General features: G+C 37.8%; 2 protein-coding genes across 8 annotated transcripts; one reads left to right on the forward strand and one right to left on the reverse strand.

The window, feature by feature from the left end:
* Positions 1 to 255: 255 nt before the first annotated feature.
* LOC139950533 (CTD nuclear envelope phosphatase 1A-like) lies at positions 256 to 5,937 on the forward strand. The gene is made up of 7 exons (XM_071949268.1): positions 256 to 501; positions 1,465 to 1,531; positions 2,155 to 2,270; positions 2,876 to 2,947; positions 3,607 to 3,723; positions 4,898 to 5,009; positions 5,688 to 5,937. The coding sequence occupies exons 1-7, from the start codon at positions 397 to 399 to the stop codon at positions 5,837 to 5,839; spliced, it is 741 nt and encodes a 246-aa protein (XP_071805369.1). The 5' UTR covers positions 256 to 396; the 3' UTR covers positions 5,840 to 5,937.
* LOC139950531 (uncharacterized) lies at positions 5,913 to 17,275 on the reverse strand. 7 transcript variants are annotated; one of them, XM_071949263.1, is made up of 14 exons: positions 17,100 to 17,275; positions 16,484 to 16,525; positions 16,023 to 16,097; positions 15,742 to 15,816; positions 15,462 to 15,536; positions 15,178 to 15,252; positions 14,184 to 14,249; positions 13,679 to 13,843; positions 12,968 to 13,105; positions 12,545 to 12,595; positions 11,479 to 11,613; positions 11,151 to 11,180; positions 10,747 to 10,840; positions 5,913 to 10,244 (listed from the first exon to the last, which is right to left on the reverse strand). In XM_071949263.1, the coding sequence occupies exons 1-14, from the start codon at positions 17,176 to 17,178 to the stop codon at positions 9,599 to 9,601; spliced, it is 1,746 nt and encodes a 581-aa protein (XP_071805364.1). In that variant the 5' UTR covers positions 17,179 to 17,275; the 3' UTR covers positions 5,913 to 9,598. The 7 variants fall into 7 exon arrangements, with proteins under 7 accessions (XP_071805364.1, XP_071805363.1, XP_071805362.1 ...); XM_071949262.1 differs by having other exon boundaries at positions 5,914 to 10,244; positions 14,184 to 14,246; positions 15,178 to 15,264; positions 17,100 to 17,274; XM_071949261.1 differs by having other exon boundaries at positions 5,914 to 10,244; positions 15,178 to 15,264; positions 17,100 to 17,274.
* Positions 17,276 to 17,499: the final 224 nt, after the last annotated feature.

The raw sequence follows: 17,499 nt of genomic DNA on the forward strand, positions 1-17,499 counted from the left end.
TATTATCTCCACTCAGTTTTTGTTCATGTAATTGTAGGAATGAAAAATTAATGCTAACAAAACTGGATTTTATATCTGCACATTTTTTTGTAATAAAGAGGAAGTTTCCTTTAAAAAAAAACAGCTTGCAATTAAGACAGGTTTCCGCCTCGTTCCAATTGCACTCAATTGGATCAGAGTCCAATGCCCTTTGTACGCGTACAGAAATAACGAAACCAGACTCACACTGTAAAATTGAACCATGGGATACAAATGGCGACTTGGACCCTGGGTTTGACTTTTGACCGGTGAATGTTATGCCAACTTAGCCTGTTTTTCGCATGATTATCTTTGGAAAAGTAGGCTGTTTCGGGCAGTTTGGTTATTCTGAGAGGCTGCAGACTTCACACAGCACGAATGTCAATGCGAACGATTGTCCTGATGGGAGTGCGGATGGTGTTTTTAGTAGCATCAAAATTGTGGGAGGCCGTGTGTTATTTGATACGGAAAAATACGAGAAAGGTAAATTGATTTAATTTGAAAACAGAATACAGAATGTTTCTTGCGAATGTTTTTTTGTTAATGTTTGATTTCAATCAGGAGGGAACCGTTAATGTCATTTTAAAGGTACAATAACTTACTATCCATCATTACTAGCTTGAACGGGGAAAAATTACTTGCGTTTAAATTAAAAAATAAATAAAAAAGCTGTGGTTTGTTAACTTCTTAAAACCACAAAACATTTCAACAACGGTCATTGTTTTCATTATAAATCTATATAAATTATAAAAATAATAAATAACACAAGTGATTTTTTTTTTAGCTTGTACGCTGGACTCCCCGTATCCTGCAACCAATTTTCAACTCATTGTATAAAAATTATTATTGATAACTTTCCGTATGGCGCCACCACTTTTTCACTAATTTTACAAAAAGGGATATCTCATTCATTGAGGTAAATTAGATACTATATTGTTTCATATCAAATGAAAAAGTGGTAGCGCCATTCGGAAGTTTTTCCATTATCATACCAACAAAAGGTTATTTTGATTTTCCAATTAAGATTAATGATTGAAATGAAACAGTCGGAACAGTGGTTGCTGGCAGCCTGGTCACTGTGGCAGGATATACTGACATTTTCCCCCATCGAAGTTCCACACCTGTGGCATACTGTGTGGCCCCATAAATAGTGCCAATGTGTGGAGAGTATACACGGTTTCAAAATATTCTTTCATAACACGAGAAAAAAAGTGAATTTAAATCATTTTTTTAATTTCCCTGGTCGAAAGATTTGTCATGTTTTAAAATACTTTGAAATTATATAGATCTGTCTGTAGGTAGGCTGAGGCCAACTTTTCAGTTTCCTTTTTGCTTCCCCCCCCCCCCCCAAAAAAAAAAAAAAAAAGAGAAAAAGAGTTGCATATCTGACTGTCACTACATTATTGGCCTAATTTTGAATACTGTGTTTTTCATTTTTTTGTTCAGGTTATTCAGTACCAAACTATTCGATATGGCAGCGCACCACTATCGCCCCTGTCAAGACATAAACTTTGTAAGTAGTACATGTACTGCGTCTCAACAAGTGAAGACATTGTGATACTTCATCAAAACCGTGTTTTTCCGATAATTTGATTAACAAAAAATCAAGACGATGTGGAATTGGTAAAAAATGGTGTCGCAATTTTGGATAATATGTGATATCGCTCAAGCTTAGCCACGACTCATACATTTTTACATGCCAGGTATGCATCGTTTTTGAAAAGGCAAGGGTACAACAGCATTTTCTCCTTGGTAAAGGACATCATAAGGAAATTGTAAATTTCTATCAGAGAATTTCAAGGGCACCAAGGCAACGACCAAGGGATATGGAGGCAATCGCCTTCAATGATACAGTGTTCGTATCAGGTTTTTCTGTGTATTTGTGGTGTCTCCGCAGACTTTGTAGACTGTTTTCCTGCCTTGCAGCCTAGACGCACAGTTTCAAATATTCCTTATAATGATTTTTGTGATTACTAGTAAACATGTCAACATATTATAGCCATTGTCTGTTTTTTAAATGTTTTTTGTGTGTCAATGTTTTTACTGTATGCAAGCATTTTATGTACTTTTTTTGTGATCTTATAAAGATCAATTGAATTGAATTGAATTGAATTGAATTGATTTTTTTCTTTGCAGCTCTTGTTAAACGCAAGATAATGGTTTTAGATCTAGACGAGACGCTAGTCCACTCACAGCATGCCAGCCTGATGAGGCCAAACAGACCAAGTATACCTCCTGACTTTGTTCTTAAGGTAAGAAGCGTAACCTTGTACCATACAGGGAACACAGGGAAGAAAAATCTACAAGATCACAGGTCGCAGGATTGTCACTTAAAATGTTTACAAGAGCAGGCCTGGGCTTGATTTTCACAAAACAATAAAATCCACAGCAAGATAAATTCTCAGTATCGCCATAGAGATTACTATTGTGACATCACACATTACTAAGCAACTACGATTGATTTGCAGTTAAGATCACTTCAGCTCTTTGTGAAATCGGCCCCTGGTACATCATTTGTAAGTGGGACCGCCATATTCATCTTTTAAAGGGCACATCCATGAGAAAGTCTTAAACACTAAAGGAAATTTCTGAAGGGCACCAAGGCCAGAGGATGACCCTTTGCCTTCTATTAATTTCAGGCCTGCTGGACCAGAAACATTTTACAATACAAGAATCAAAGAAAAACAAAACAAGAAGAAGGATCTCTCGGTTCGGTCACCAACCCCCTTGTAGGTCTGGAGACCCACGAACGCCTCTGATATAACTGCATTTATTTGGACTATAAATAGAGATACATGTAGTTAAGTTTATATGGAGAGATATTTATCATATGATTTGTCTGTTTTTCTGTCCATAGGTTACGATAGATGCTCTTCCAGAGAGATTTTATGTCTACAAAAGACCTCATGTAGATTTCTTCTTGAATGTTGTAAGTTTCTAAAATCCAATCAGCCCTGAAGGCTTCATTTTTTGAAAGGGCAAGGGCACCGAGGCATTTTCTCCTTGGTTAAGGGCACCCTATGAGGAAATTGTAAATTGTAATTGGAAATGTCGAGGGCACCAAAGCAAAACCAGGGGGCATGGAGGCAATCATTGTATCAGGCCTGTCAAACTCTCAGGTTCATAATGTACTGATTGACCCGTATATCGTCGAGAAATGTCGGCATTTTGCAATTTTTTGAGGCCATGGGTACTTCAATCTAGAAACATCCAGGAAGCTGGACCAACAGGAAGTGCTTATTGTTATCGGTGTTTTACACTGAACATTATATATCATGTCCGCTACGTGATTTGTACACTTTTTGTTTCAGTCTACTGTGACCTAACCACTGCCAGTTGTTTCTAGGGCATCCTGCTTTAAAACTCTTTCATGCACCATTTATTTTGCACAAAAAAAAGATCACAGTGGTACCATCAATAGTCCTCTTCCTTGTTCAAAAAATTGTGTGGTCAGGTGATCTTTATTTTTCATTTTACAACCACTTTTTGGAAGGAATTTAAACCAGTCGCTAGCGTTCGTGAGAGTTCATAAAAACACAGTTGAAATGAAGTTTAAATTTGTATATTTATTTATTTTTTCCTTTAAAGGTGAGTCGATGGTATGATCTGGTTATATTTACGGCTAGTATGGAAATCTATGGCTCTCCGGTCGCAGAAAAACTTGACAATGGCAGGGGAATACTAAAAAGGAGATATTATAGACAGGTAACATGTTTTTTTTATATAGTTATGGCCAAGAAGGCTTCATAAAAACCAACTGTTTCCTGTGTATTGGTTGATGATCTTTCCTGTGGAAGGCTGTTAACAAAATAAAAACTTGTTTCTTCAATATTATTATTATTAATAGAAAAAAAACTTGAATTACCTGTTCTTGCAAAGTGTCAGTCACAAGTGTAACATTGGTTCTATCAAATAGGGTTGTTTTTTTTCTTTAATGTGTGATTTTGTGTAAACTATACTTTATCAAAGAGTGCTTTTTACTTGACAAATTTGTCATTGTCCAATTCTGGTTATATTGCAATATTTTATTTATCTATTTGTTTTTGTATGACAGTCACAGACTTGGAAATGACCTTTTGTACCACAATTTATAATGCTGTTAGAATTTAAGTTGTTTTGGTCATTGCTGTGTCTGTTTTACAATTTGCCTCAAGCAGTCATTGTCAAGCTTCAAGATAACCCATGCATACTTGTGCATTTGTATTGTTGAAACTTTGTCTTTGTTGCCATGAACTTGTTCATTTCTTTGATTTATATGTTCACATTTTATTTTCTCATTTAACCTCCTAGTGAGTTGTATTACCAACCATTTAAACTATTCACCAGTTAGGTTTATGTAAGGAAGCATACATGTATGTGTGCACTCCTCGTGTACCGTAGCACATCAGAACATGATAATATTTTATTGTAGGCTTATTTACTTTAACAATAATTTATAACCATAGTTGGTGATATTGAATAGTAAGACATTGGGAGGGTTGAACATGTATTGTGTATATGCACTTAACATTATGATATCATATTGCAGGCTGGTATAGTCATTCAAAACCACAGTGGATGATGTTGAGTGGTCAGACAGTAAGAGGGTTGACTGTGTGTACTGTCATGACTGTGTGTGTGTAGATGCTTTCATTATTATGATAATATAATGCAAGCTGGCACAGCGTCTATCATTCAAAACCACAGTGGATGTTATTAATTGGTCAGACAGTAGGAGGGTTGACTGTACTGTTTTATATCTGCCTAATCATGAGTGTAGGCCTAGCACATACTCCAATCTAACAAATCCAAATTCTTGATGTACATCATCAAAACCGGAATACTCCACTGACATTGTAAAGAGACTAACCAGTTGTGGCTTGTCTTTTCTCCTCATCAGCATTGTACATTAGATGCAGGCAGTTACACAAAAGACTTATCTGCTGTCAGCTCGGACTTATCAAGTATTTTTATTGTGGATAACTCACCAGGTGCATACAAGTTATATCCCGGTAAGTATAGGCTAAAAATAAAAACCCTTTGGTAATACTTGCATAGACTGGTACAAAGATATCAATTAATAGGGAGACTACCATCAATAAGCTTGGGCGATATCGATTTATTTTATTCATGATATATCGCAGACAATATATTGCGATATTCGATATAATCGCGATTAATTAAATTTGACATCATCAGTCTTCAAACTCCAAGTGAAAGTTGTAGAAGAGACAGTCATAGCATAAGAGAGGTGTTCTAATGACATATTGTTCTGGTTTTACTCCAAACCTATGGGGTGCAAGATGTCTCAGCTAGGAAATACATCGTGATATTGGGATATTTAATCGGTATCGCGATATTTAATCGATATCGCAATATATCGCAATATATCGCTATTTATCGATATTTCGATTAAAACCAAATCGATCCGATATCGAAATCGTTTCCAAATTATTATCGCGATATTCGATAATATCGTGATATTGCCCAAGCTTAACCATCAAAGGGCTCAGTTGGTAGAGCGCTGGTACGTTAATCCGGAGGTCTTTGGTAAGTCCCTTTCCTGTGCGTAGCAAGTGTTTGTGCTTGCAGGCTTAACGTCAACACAATCCACTTCTTCAATCCAACCAATACTGTTATAATTTATTCTTTTGTTATTTCTTTCCTGATTTCTTTCCCGCACCATACAGACAACGGGATCCCAGTCAAGTCGTGGCTCTCCGACCCAACAGACATCGGTCTGCTGAGTCTGCTTCCAATCCTAGACGCCATGAGGTTTACCAGTGACGTACGCTCGGTACTCCGACGAAATGTCCACACGACGGCTCATCGGACACTCTAGCTTCAGATGTGATGCTTCCAATCCAATGGGCTGCGTAATGTACATGTTATTATTATTATTATTGTCATAGTAAATTTGTAAAAAAAAAAAAAAAAAAACACAAGAGAAAACTGAACCCTGTTTGATGGGTTTTGTTTTTGGTTTAATGGTATTTTGTTTATGATATACAGTAATGAGTAAAATGGTGACCCCCCCTCAAACCAAAGGTCAAATTTGGCCATAATTAGGTCAAGTGACAACCCCTGTTTTGTGTGTGAATAAACAAATCATCTTTAGTTGATGTTGTGAGTTAAAATTGCCACTCTGTTCTCTCCCCCAGACGAGCTGATGTGATAATTGTTAATTTGTGACGCACACTTACAACCTTGAGTACCTTCTCGGTAGAAACATGCGCTGTATAAGACTTCAATTTTTATGTCTGGATTCTTTGCTTTGAATGTGGCTCAGGAGATGAAGGTGCAAAAATCTGTATAAGTTCTAAGAAACTAGACTAAGAAACAAAACCATTTCTTGGCCAAAGATTGATTTTTCGTCACATGGTTGCTTGGCGCCATTTCCAGGCCAAATATATCACGCTATATCGACCCTCTTGTTACTAACCTCTGGTAGGGATGAACTGAAAAACGTCGCTGCTTGACCCCCAAAAGTTAGTACTTTGTATGTAGTTGTGCACTCTTGTTAAAATGCTTTTACGCACAAGTGTTTTGACACAACTCCAGTTCAAATGAATCTTTTTTTTACACTGTCGTCCTGAATTGCATACAGTTAGACATATCACAAGATCGCAGACTGAGAGAGGACCAGTGGCTCCTGGACAGATACTGCTGTTGCGGGTTACCATACTTGAGCCAGCATGTAGAAAGGATGGGCTACAGGCGTAATCAAAACATGCCTGAGTCTGGCACATTTTACTTAATCAATAACTTTCCGAATCAATGGCCAGTGATCAACCAATGGCAATTACTGGTTACGAATGCGAAAACGCACCCTAGGGGTTATGAGCGTGCAAGGCATGATGGGAAAAAATGGCTTGGCCAGATCGATCTGCCCTGGGAGCGAGGTTGCTACCACAACCCATTGTGTTGTCTAGTCTGGCACCCTGGGTGTGCACATGCATTTTGTTTCACCAAAAATGGCTTCTAATCGTAAGTTGTTGCAACTCTCTCGGTGCGCAGCTCTGGTGGTTGGTTAATTGGTGCGCCCTCTTGTGAAGCAAATTGATAATGCAGATCAAAAAAGACATCATCGCTCCAAATTGATGTAACAAAATAGCAATACAAGTATTTCAGCTCAAAGTTAATTTCTTTCTACAGAACTTATGGATCAGTCAGTATTATATTATGTACAATTTTGTGATAAGAGTTTGAAGGGGGGGGGAGTGGATGAATTTTCAGGTGAATTTTTACAAGTGTCTACGAAGCTCTTGTAATTATGCCTCAACTTAATGTTTGTACAGTATCTGAACATGGTTCTTTTAAAATTTGTTTGTGCTTTTTTTCTGTCTTTAAAAGGAGAACCCCAAATTATTTTAAAACTATTGTTTGAGAAATTAAGTGTATTATAAATGGAAGTATTTTTTAAGCATCATCAGTGCATGCAACACTCCTGAAATACTTTACTGTCAATGCTGCAGTATTGTCAACTTGTTTTTCTTTCTTTTGTCAAGGACTTGTTTCAGGAATTGAAAAACTAACTTTTGCTTCATAGAATTCATTAGTTGCTGAAATAAAAGCCAAAAGCCACAGTTTAAAATACATTGACCTTATGGATGTGGTTACAATAGCGCTAGTGGATAACTTCCATGGTAACGACAGCCGATAACCCACCATTGTGGTAACACTAGTAACGACAGTCGTTAACTTACCATTATGTTAACACTGGTAACACAAGTCGATAACTTCCTTCTGTGGTAACACATGTGTGCCACCCCTTACCTTAGTGGTCACACTAGTAATGCAACCCAGTAACTTACCGTAAGAGTACCTCCTAACTGCGTTTTTTTGTATGAGGCTGGTGGTGGCGTGACGCATACGCGTCTGCGACTTTCTAGTGCACAACTCTATGGCGTTTGCCAACCAATACTATCTGTATGCTGCATGCGTGAATGTTATTTACATATGTCTTTGGAAAGGTGTATAAGCCTGAAGTCCAATAAGGCCCAAGACACCACAAAAAGAGCTAAAGCAAGATATATAACCGAAGTTCAACCGATAATATGAAAACAGAATAGTAATACAAATTTTAAAAATTTACAAATTTAGAATGTTTCGAGAAAGTATTTTATACATCGGATCCTTCTTCCGGTCTATTTAGTCTGATGAATTCGAACCAAGAAATATACAAAGGTAATTTTTTGAAAGGTTACTTAAAAGATAAATCTCTTCTTTTTTTTTGCAAAAAGTTTTTGAATTTTTTATATATAGTTTCAACTAACGCTCATGCGAAACTGCCATGCAGATGGTTGTAACGTTATGAATGAAACGTTTGCAGTGACGTCATCACTTAGGATCTTAGTGGTAAACCATAATGGTACCGTTTGAAAACGCACAATTATAACAGGCACACAGGATGGACCAATGAGCAACGTACTTTTGACCTTAAGCCGAGGGTGCCCTGCTAAGATAATGTCATATGAAAAAGTCTATGACGGGCAATGATGCTATTCGCCCAACTTTAATCTGATTCGATTTTGTGTACCCTCAGAGAACCAGCGAATAGTTTAAAGGCCTATACAATGTTAAGGTAAAAAAAAAGAATTTCACAGACCGAATATCATGCATGAAGAAGTGGTTACAAAATCATTCTGCGAATTCCACAATTGCCTCAAAAAGTCATTAAAAATAATTGCCAGGCACCCTTTTTATTAGAAATAGTAACAATAATAATATTTGATCATGCATTCGTTTTTCCCTCTTGTTTTATTTGTAGATCGTTAAAACCGGAGTTGTGGAAATAGCGTCTCTACTTTCGATATGTTAAAAACATTTCATGTAAAATAAATATTATACACAATTTGTGTGTAACAAATTAAACAAACGAAGACAATACCAGTATTTTTAGTGTTTGAATACAATGACAACATGAAGTATCAAGAGTATTAATTAATAAACCAGTGATTCCATTGCGTGAATATTGTATTCATATTCGCCGATATTGAAAATACTTCTCGTGTATAACCGTGTGATTCTTTTTTGTTAGATTCGAGTCCAAGTCTTAGATCGTGTTTTTCTTCTAGTTTCGAGATGATGGTTTAAGGGCACTACACTTAAAAACGAACAGGAGTTAATAAAAGTTCCAGGAGTTATACAAACTAGTCCTCTAGTCAGGAAGAGTAAGCCGTTCTGTTACACAACTCAAGATAAGACTAGTCTTTAACAACTCTTTGTGAAATCCATCCCTGGGGTCGATTGAAGATTTCACAAAGATAGTCCAAACTTGGACTATTTCTACATTAATTAAAACTTTAAGGCTACCCCTAAGTTAGGACGAGTGTCCTTACTCGAGATAAGACTAGTCTTTCTCTTTGTGAAATCCACCCCAGTTCATGCGCCGATACAAACCTCACCAACAAGTAAACCCGTTCTGTTCATCAAAGATTTAAGATCATGGCTTTCGAGGATTTTGGAAAATGCTTCAAATAGACAGTGTGCCCTTTGGGTTGGATACATTAGCTATCTAAAAACGGTCAGATTATGGAGGGTTTGTGGCAGCCGAAGGATAAAAAAAACTAATCAAAGATTGAGAGTTAATGGAATGTCTCTAGGGAGGTGGTGGGGGAGGTGGTGGTGGTCCCCCGCCCCCGCCTCCTGGTGGAGGGGGCGGAGGGCCACTTGGACCAGCAGGAGGTGCCATTGGAGGGCCAGGAGGACCAGCAGGAGGTGCCATTGGAGGGCCAGGAGGACCTGGAGGGGGTGCCATTGGGGGACCAGGAGGTGGGGGACCGATAGAAGGAGGTGCCTGTTGCATCATTAAGGCCATGGGACCGGGTACCATTTCTTGTTGGGGTGCTGCAGGGGCCGGTGGACCTGGGGCCATCATTGCTGGACCGGGAGGTGGAGGAGGACCGGGGGCTGCTGGACCGGGTGGTGGAGGAGGGCCGGGTGCTGCTGGCCCTGGTGGGGGTGGTGGTGCCGAGGCTCCGGGTGGTGGAGGCGGAGCTGGTGCGCTCGGTGCTGCCGGTGCAGGGGGCGCACTTCCCCCGGAAGATGGTGGTGGCGGGGCTGCCGATGCTGCAGCAGCTGACTTGTCTGCCTTCTTCTGTAGCTTGGCCTCTGCTTTCAGACCCTTGGCTTCTTCTTTCAGACGCTTGGCTTCCAGCTTTGCCTCTTTCTTCTTTTGCTGGTTTTCCAGTTTTCTTTGTTTGATTTCTTCTACAACCTCGGGTGGCATGCCCTTTGTCTTGTATCTGTCGGCCGTGGAATACACCAAAGTAATAACAAGAAATCTAAACACAAAGTCAATATTTTGCCATGCTTGTTGTCGAGTGTCACCAATCAACAGAAGTCGTCAAAACTATGGTCTTTATTCGTTTTCAACACGCACAAAACAAATCATTGCAACTGCAACAACAACTTTTTTGTTTTGCATAAGGAGCAAACAAACTAACAAATAATAGTAAATAGTAAAGAAACAACCTTGTGCAATCACAAGGTTGTGGGTTCGAATCCCCCAGCTAACCGCTGAATTCACAATGACTAAGAATAAATATTGTCGTCTAGTTAATGAATAACATTTTCTTGATTTTGGAATTCATAATCATAGACGTTAAACCGATGTTTGTGAGAGAGATTGGCTGTTGCCAGCTTGGTGATTATATCCCCTTGTGGGAGTTTGCCGAGTTCCATTGATGGGAAGAACATTCAAACAAACAACAAACAGACCCGTCATGGTGAAAACTAGAAACCCACCTTTTGATTTCGACTTTCATGGAGCATGCTGCAGTAAGGATGAGAAGGATCGGGAAGCATATCGGCCAAATCAACTTGGCAAATTGAAGTTGTGCTGGAATGAGAGGAGATTCAATAGAAATGAAATAGCGAAAAGCAAATTATGCACAGCGCCAAATTTCATAAAGATGTTAAGCACAAAATACTGCTACAAAAAGCGAAATTCCTTTGCTGTGCAAAAAGTAAATGGGACACCAGTTGCAACAGTGTGAACTTCAAGGAAAACCTGGCTAACTAAAACTATGCTAAAACTTCGTTTTGAAAATGATGAATGAACCGTTGGATCAGCATTCAACATTGATAAAGAGTATCGGTTTCCGTTATAAGCTAATAAGGTAATTTAAGAATAGAAAACAAGAACTTACCTGCCTTCAAAATACCACTCGTTTGATTCACTGTGAACAGAAATAAATGTAATCGGTTAGACGAACCATTAATCTGATTGAAGACGATCAGAGCATACTGATCAAAACATTGAGTTATCAATCACCGGTTCTTTTCAGAACCAACACAACTCAAATAAGATATTTACTGCATATTTTTTTTTACAAGACACACCCACCATTTAATTTATGCAAAGTTTCAAATCCAACAAATTGGATAATTGAATTAACTCTTTCATCTGTCAAATTAAGTATAGGGTGACGTACTGGCTGACGTCATAAAGCACCCTTGCGTGACGTCACAACTCACCCTTCAATAGAATGACTGTACTGTACGTGGGAATGTCTTCTTGAGGTACAAATATTGCGCATGCGTATATTCCCTCATCGGACAAGTGCACACTTGTCATCTTTAGGTCTACCGTATCGACGATGTATTTATCGGCTGCGTGGAGAACAGAAGGAAAAAAAAAACATGATCAAACTTATTTGCCTAATCAAGAAAAAATCAATCCTAAAAATCAATATTTTTCATGTAAACGTTTACCATCTTTTTTTGACATTAATCAGCAAAACGCTTCTGCGGTTATAAAAATTTCTATTTTTTTTTATATGCAGTAAGAAGTAAAGCAATTTAACATTAATAAGACGTTAGACGCTCTTAAAGGCAGTGGACACTATTGGTAATTACTCAAAATAATTATTAGCATAAAACCTTTGTTGGTGACAAGTAATGGGGAGAGGTTGAGAGTACAAAACATTGTGAGAAACAGCTCCCTCTGAAGTGACGTAGTTTTCGAGATAGAAGTAATTTCCACGAATTTGATTTCGAGACCTCAAGTTTAGAATTTGAGGTCTCGAAATCAACCATCTAAACGTACACAACTTCGTGTGACAAGGGTGTTTTTTTCTTTCATTATTATCTCGCAACTTCGATGACCGATTGAGCTGAAATGTTCACAGGTTTGTTATTTTATGCATATGTTGAGATACACCAACTGTGCAGGCTAGTCTTTGACAATTACTAATAGTGTCCACTGCCTTTAAAGCAATAAAACATTCGTAAGCAGTTAAACGTTTACATTATAATATTAAACGTTTATGAAGCAGTTAACGATTACAAGTGATACATTTTGTAGCAGTGAGACGTTTCTTTGAGTTTAACGTCAATGATAGTTAGACGTAAGCAGTTGATCACGTGTTAGTCAAGTAGTAGAAGTCGCCGAAGAAATTAATGTTCAGTCAGTTAAACGTTTATAAGAGAAGTTGCATGCTGATACGCAATTAAACATTTAAAAGCATTTTGAACCATGATAACCCTTCTCAACTGCAGCCGCCTTATTTTTGTTTCTTGAAGTTCTTAAAATAATCGTTACCTGACAGTAGTTGCCCGAGTTGCCTGATTCTTGATCCTTCATTGAGGCTACCTTTAATGAAGAGAAAAACAAAGCAAAATTTTATTTTACTATTTCGAGACAAGCATTCGTATCATTATCATGATGGTTTTCTTGTCTCTTTGTGTTGTTGTTAATGTATTTAATTTTTGTTTGCTTATATTTTGTATACAACTAGTATGGGATATGGTTTTATCATTTAGACGAGAAACCGAACCTTCGTCAGCAGAGGCATAAACACGGACAATCACAAACATATCCATTCATTAATTTGTATAACTATATAGATGTGTTATATTGCCTAAAACAAATTTCTAGTGTACGATGGCAAATTTTGAGACATGTCCCCTGTTTTTCTCTGATTAAAGTATGGTCAGGTTTCCATTGCTTTTATGTTGCGCTCACCCCGTAACTGCACTGGTTCATCGTTGCGGTACCAGACTACTTCAGCAGCCGGGTGCTCCCTCATGTACCTTTTGCCATAGCAGTTCAATACAACGGTATGCATTGGAAGGACGTGCAGCTCTTGAATAAATGTACCGTCTGCAAAACAGATATCAATCGCTCAAAATAATCAGAAAAAGTTGATTTGTTTCCTTTGTTGAAATCTAAGAGGATGGGGGATGAATTCCATTTTTAAAGAAGGATTTTCTTACTGCGTGATAAAAGATTTCAATAGTCTTATAAGACATTTCTTTTTTACACGGAAAACGAGGAGTTAAATTAAATTGAAAAATTAAGAGGGCTTGTTTTCACAAGAACTTAGATTGAATCCAGCCATTGGCCGCCAGTGATGAAACGTGCACGCGTGAAGAGCTATCATTGGCTGAATATAGTGCGCAGCGAGTCACGTTATCAAAGATGGCGGCCTTTTTTTAGACAAAGTGATGTCATGTCAAATACAAATTACTGTTGCAAACTGGAAGATCACATTGAGATTAAATCGTTGGTGCTATGTGAAAAGGGGCTTGTCTGAGCTCATTTAGGTTTTTGATTTTTGCATACGAATCAAACAATTTTTTATTTTTTTCATTTATTTATGTATTTATTTATTTATTTATTTATTTATTTTTGGGGGGAGGGGGAGAGGGGTACTTTCCATCCATCAGCTCCCACCTTTACATATCGGCGTTTCCAGACATTTCCCACTCTCCACGTCCTGCCCCATGCATTGTGCCCCGCTGCCCGGAGCACCACACCGTCGCTCGCGTAGTTGGACCCCTTCACCGCAGGTTACTGAACACATCTGCCAACTTGACCACTCACTCCAGTCGCTTAGGACTTTAAACAAAATATATATATATATATATATTAATTATTATTCAGAACCCTCAGTAAAACTTTATTTATCAAGATCTTACTGTTCTTTCTAAATGATAGATTTTACTGCTGAGTACTTTTTCAATACTATTTGCAACATGATCAATATGAAATTAGGTATCTGCCGTATATCTGCTAAACATTCTCTTACCGCATTGGGTTTTTCTTTTTCTTTTTTTCGTGTGCCGACATTAACAAAAAAAACGTTAATGGAAAAAGGAAATGAATTGCCACATAGTTATTCAGATAAAAGTTCACATAAATATTGTTCCCCAAATTATACTTCACGGTGACCCCTGACCTTGTTCGACGCGATCATTTATGACGTCATACGGAGCGGCCACAGGAACCGGAACACCGCCGGCTGCTTTGAAGAAATAAAATAAACACCAACTTGAAATTGTGTCGTGAAACAAAAATGATGTCAATTGTACTCTGCATCTCTCTCTCTATCTCTCTTTCCCTCTATCTGTCACTCCCTTCTTTTATTTGACTGCTTAAAGGCAGTGGACACTATTGGTAATTACTCAAAATAGTTATCAGCATAAAACCTCACTTGGTGTAACAAGTAGAGGGGAGGTTGATGGTATAACACATTGTGTGAAATGGCTCCATCTGAAGTGACGTTGTTTTCGATGTGATAAGTAATTTTCAACGAATTTTATTTCGAGACCTCAGATTTAGAATTTGAGGTCCCGAAATCAAGCATCTAAACGCACACAACTTCGCGTGACACGGGTGTTTTTCCTCATAGTCTCGCAACTCCGACGACCGATCGAGCTCAAATTTTCACAGTTTTTTTTATTTTATGCATATGTTGAGATTGAGATACACCAACTGGTCTTTGACAATTACCAATAGTGTCCAGTGTTTTTAATTAGCCTTTGAGAATTAAAAATACTCTGTTGTTATACAGGGTCGAAACGATGATGATGCATTTAACAATTTTGTTGATGTCATACTGTTAAATGAAAAGTTGATTAATTGACACCGTTTTAACACTAAAAGTTTCCATAATCGGACGACCTCTGACCCTGCTGTCAAATGCCTTGATTGCTGACGTCATATGGGGCGGCAGGAATTGGTCTTCCACCGCCTGACACAGATTATTCAAATTAACACCAAGATGAAATTTTTATAACAGAAAAAAAATCTCATCAAATCATATTTTGTCTATTAAGTCATGTTTTTAAATAATCTTCCCAAAAAGGAAAAAGTTTGCAATGTGTCGTACAAATTAAATTAAACTAAATATATTGCAATCTGTTCAAAATTCAAACTGTTCCCGTTATTACCTGGCGACCCTTGACCTCGTCCAATGCCTTGATTGCTGACGTCATACGGGGCGGCGGGAGCAGGTCTACCCCCGCCTGACAAATAATCTTTATGAACACAACAATAAAATGTTAAGAAGAAGAAAAAAAACAATCTCATCAAATCATACTTTTTATTCTTAAATATTTACTTCCCTTATTATATGACTATGAAACTGGTAAACAAAAAGAAATGTGTCGTACAAATTAAATGAAATTAAATATATTGCCATCTGTTCAAAATTCAAATTGTTCCCATAACTTACCTGGCGACCCTTGACCTCGTCCAATGCCTTGATTGCTGACGTCATACGGGGCGGCGGGAGCAGGTCTACCACCGCCTGACAAATAATTTTTATGAACACAACAATGAAATGTTAAGAAGAAAAAAAACAATCTCAGCAAATCATACTTTTTATTCTTAAGTATTTACTTCCCTTTTTATATGACTATGAAACTGGTAAACAAAAAGAAATGTGTCGTACAAATTAAATGAAATTAAATATATTGCCATCTGTTCAAAATTCAAACTGTTCCCGTTTTTACCTGGCGACCCTTGACCTCGTCCAATGCCTTGATTGCTGACGTCATACGGGGCGGCGGGAGCAGGTCTACCACCGCCTGATAATTTTTATGAACACAACAATGAAATGTTAAGAAAGAAAAAAAACAATCTCATCACATCATATTTTTTTATTCTTAAATTTTTACTTCCCTGATTTATTAGACTACTGAAACTGGTAAACAAAAAGAAATGTGTCGTACAAATTGAATGAAATTAAATATATTGCCATCTGTTCAAAATTTAAATTGTTCCCATAATTTACCTGGCGACCCTTGACCTCGTCCAATGCCTTGATTGCTGACGTCATATGGAGCAGCGGGAATAGGTCTACCACCGCCTGTTACGGAAAATTCACTCAAATTAAAACAACACCAACATCAAATGTTGAAAATTTAGAGAAAACAAGTAATTAACCTAGGAAAACTGAATGGGTCAATTTTAATTTTAATTTGGTTTGAGGAAAGACAAATAGACTGGAGTGTGACTGGAACCAATGCCCCCCCCCCCCGGATTAATGGACACCAATTGGTTCAAATCCAGCTCCAGCCATTTTGTCTTTGTTCAAACCTAAACATAATCAAAAGAAAAAAGTATAACTGCTAAAATAAACTTCCAAAAATATAAATCGAAAGTTATTATTATTATTATTATTATTTTTCGTTTGTTTATTTTTCGGGGGTAGGGATGGTGGTTCTTGACAAAGATCAAAAGTCGTTAGCCTACCGTTCAAGGCAGCTCCGGCCGAGTCATAGGGATCGTATCCACCTGGTGAGAAAACATTCCAACAAGAGGAAAATAAACATTTATCAAACTCCAACTAAAGTTAATTGTAATGTTGGCATTCGGGACTTGTCACCGGGTATTTCAACCTGGATTGCTTCCATCGATTTGATCTTATAGACTATACAACTTGTTTAATGTGGGTTACGTTGTACCTTAATAAAATTTATGATAATATTAAACATATAACAAATGAAATGGTTCAGTCTTGCTAAAAATACAATCACCGGGATCGTCATAACCCAACACACATCGACGTCTGGTGTTGCAGATGGTGGACACAATTATAGGCCCACTAACTACCTGTTTGGTCAAGTGTCTGTAAACATCCAAATCAAACAGTGAACTTATTGTAATAAGGACCGATCGAGTTCCAGTCGAGACTACAAATACTACTGTCGCGGTGACTAAAAATACATGCGCTGGTTAGCCTCGCCAAGGCATGCTATATATACTCATCAGATTCAGATTATTTATAGATTCAAATCGAAGTAAATTAATTTAACTTATTCATCATTATGCTTATGCTTTGCTAACATAAACTATGCAATGGTTTTACCTTGAGAGTTAGACGCCGTCACAAAGAATAATATCAGTACACAACTGACTCTCGTCCCAAGAAATCCTCTCGATGACATTATTTTTTTAAGTAACCATCTCGAAGAAAAACAAATTGACGAAAGAGCACCATTAATTTTGATTTCTTCCAAAAAACGTGCGCGATAAGTTAGCTTTGAAATTATGAACGCAACGGCGACGCACCGCGTCATTGACGCGCGCGCTTAGGTAACTCATAAACGCGTTTCGAAATAACACGGAGTCCAATCTCCAACCTCGTTCCCAGGAATGACCGCGCCTTTTTTCCAAGCATGCTCGCAAAGTAGATATTTATTATTACAATTTTGTTCTTGAGTTTAGAGACTTGCAATTAATTTGTTCCGCTCCAAGGACTGAAAATG

The sequence above is a fragment of the Asterias amurensis genome, chromosome 18 (assembly GCF_032118995.1).
Source record: "Asterias amurensis chromosome 18, ASM3211899v1".
In the NCBI taxonomy this organism is placed as follows: domain Eukaryota; kingdom Metazoa; phylum Echinodermata; class Asteroidea; order Forcipulatida; family Asteriidae; genus Asterias; species Asterias amurensis.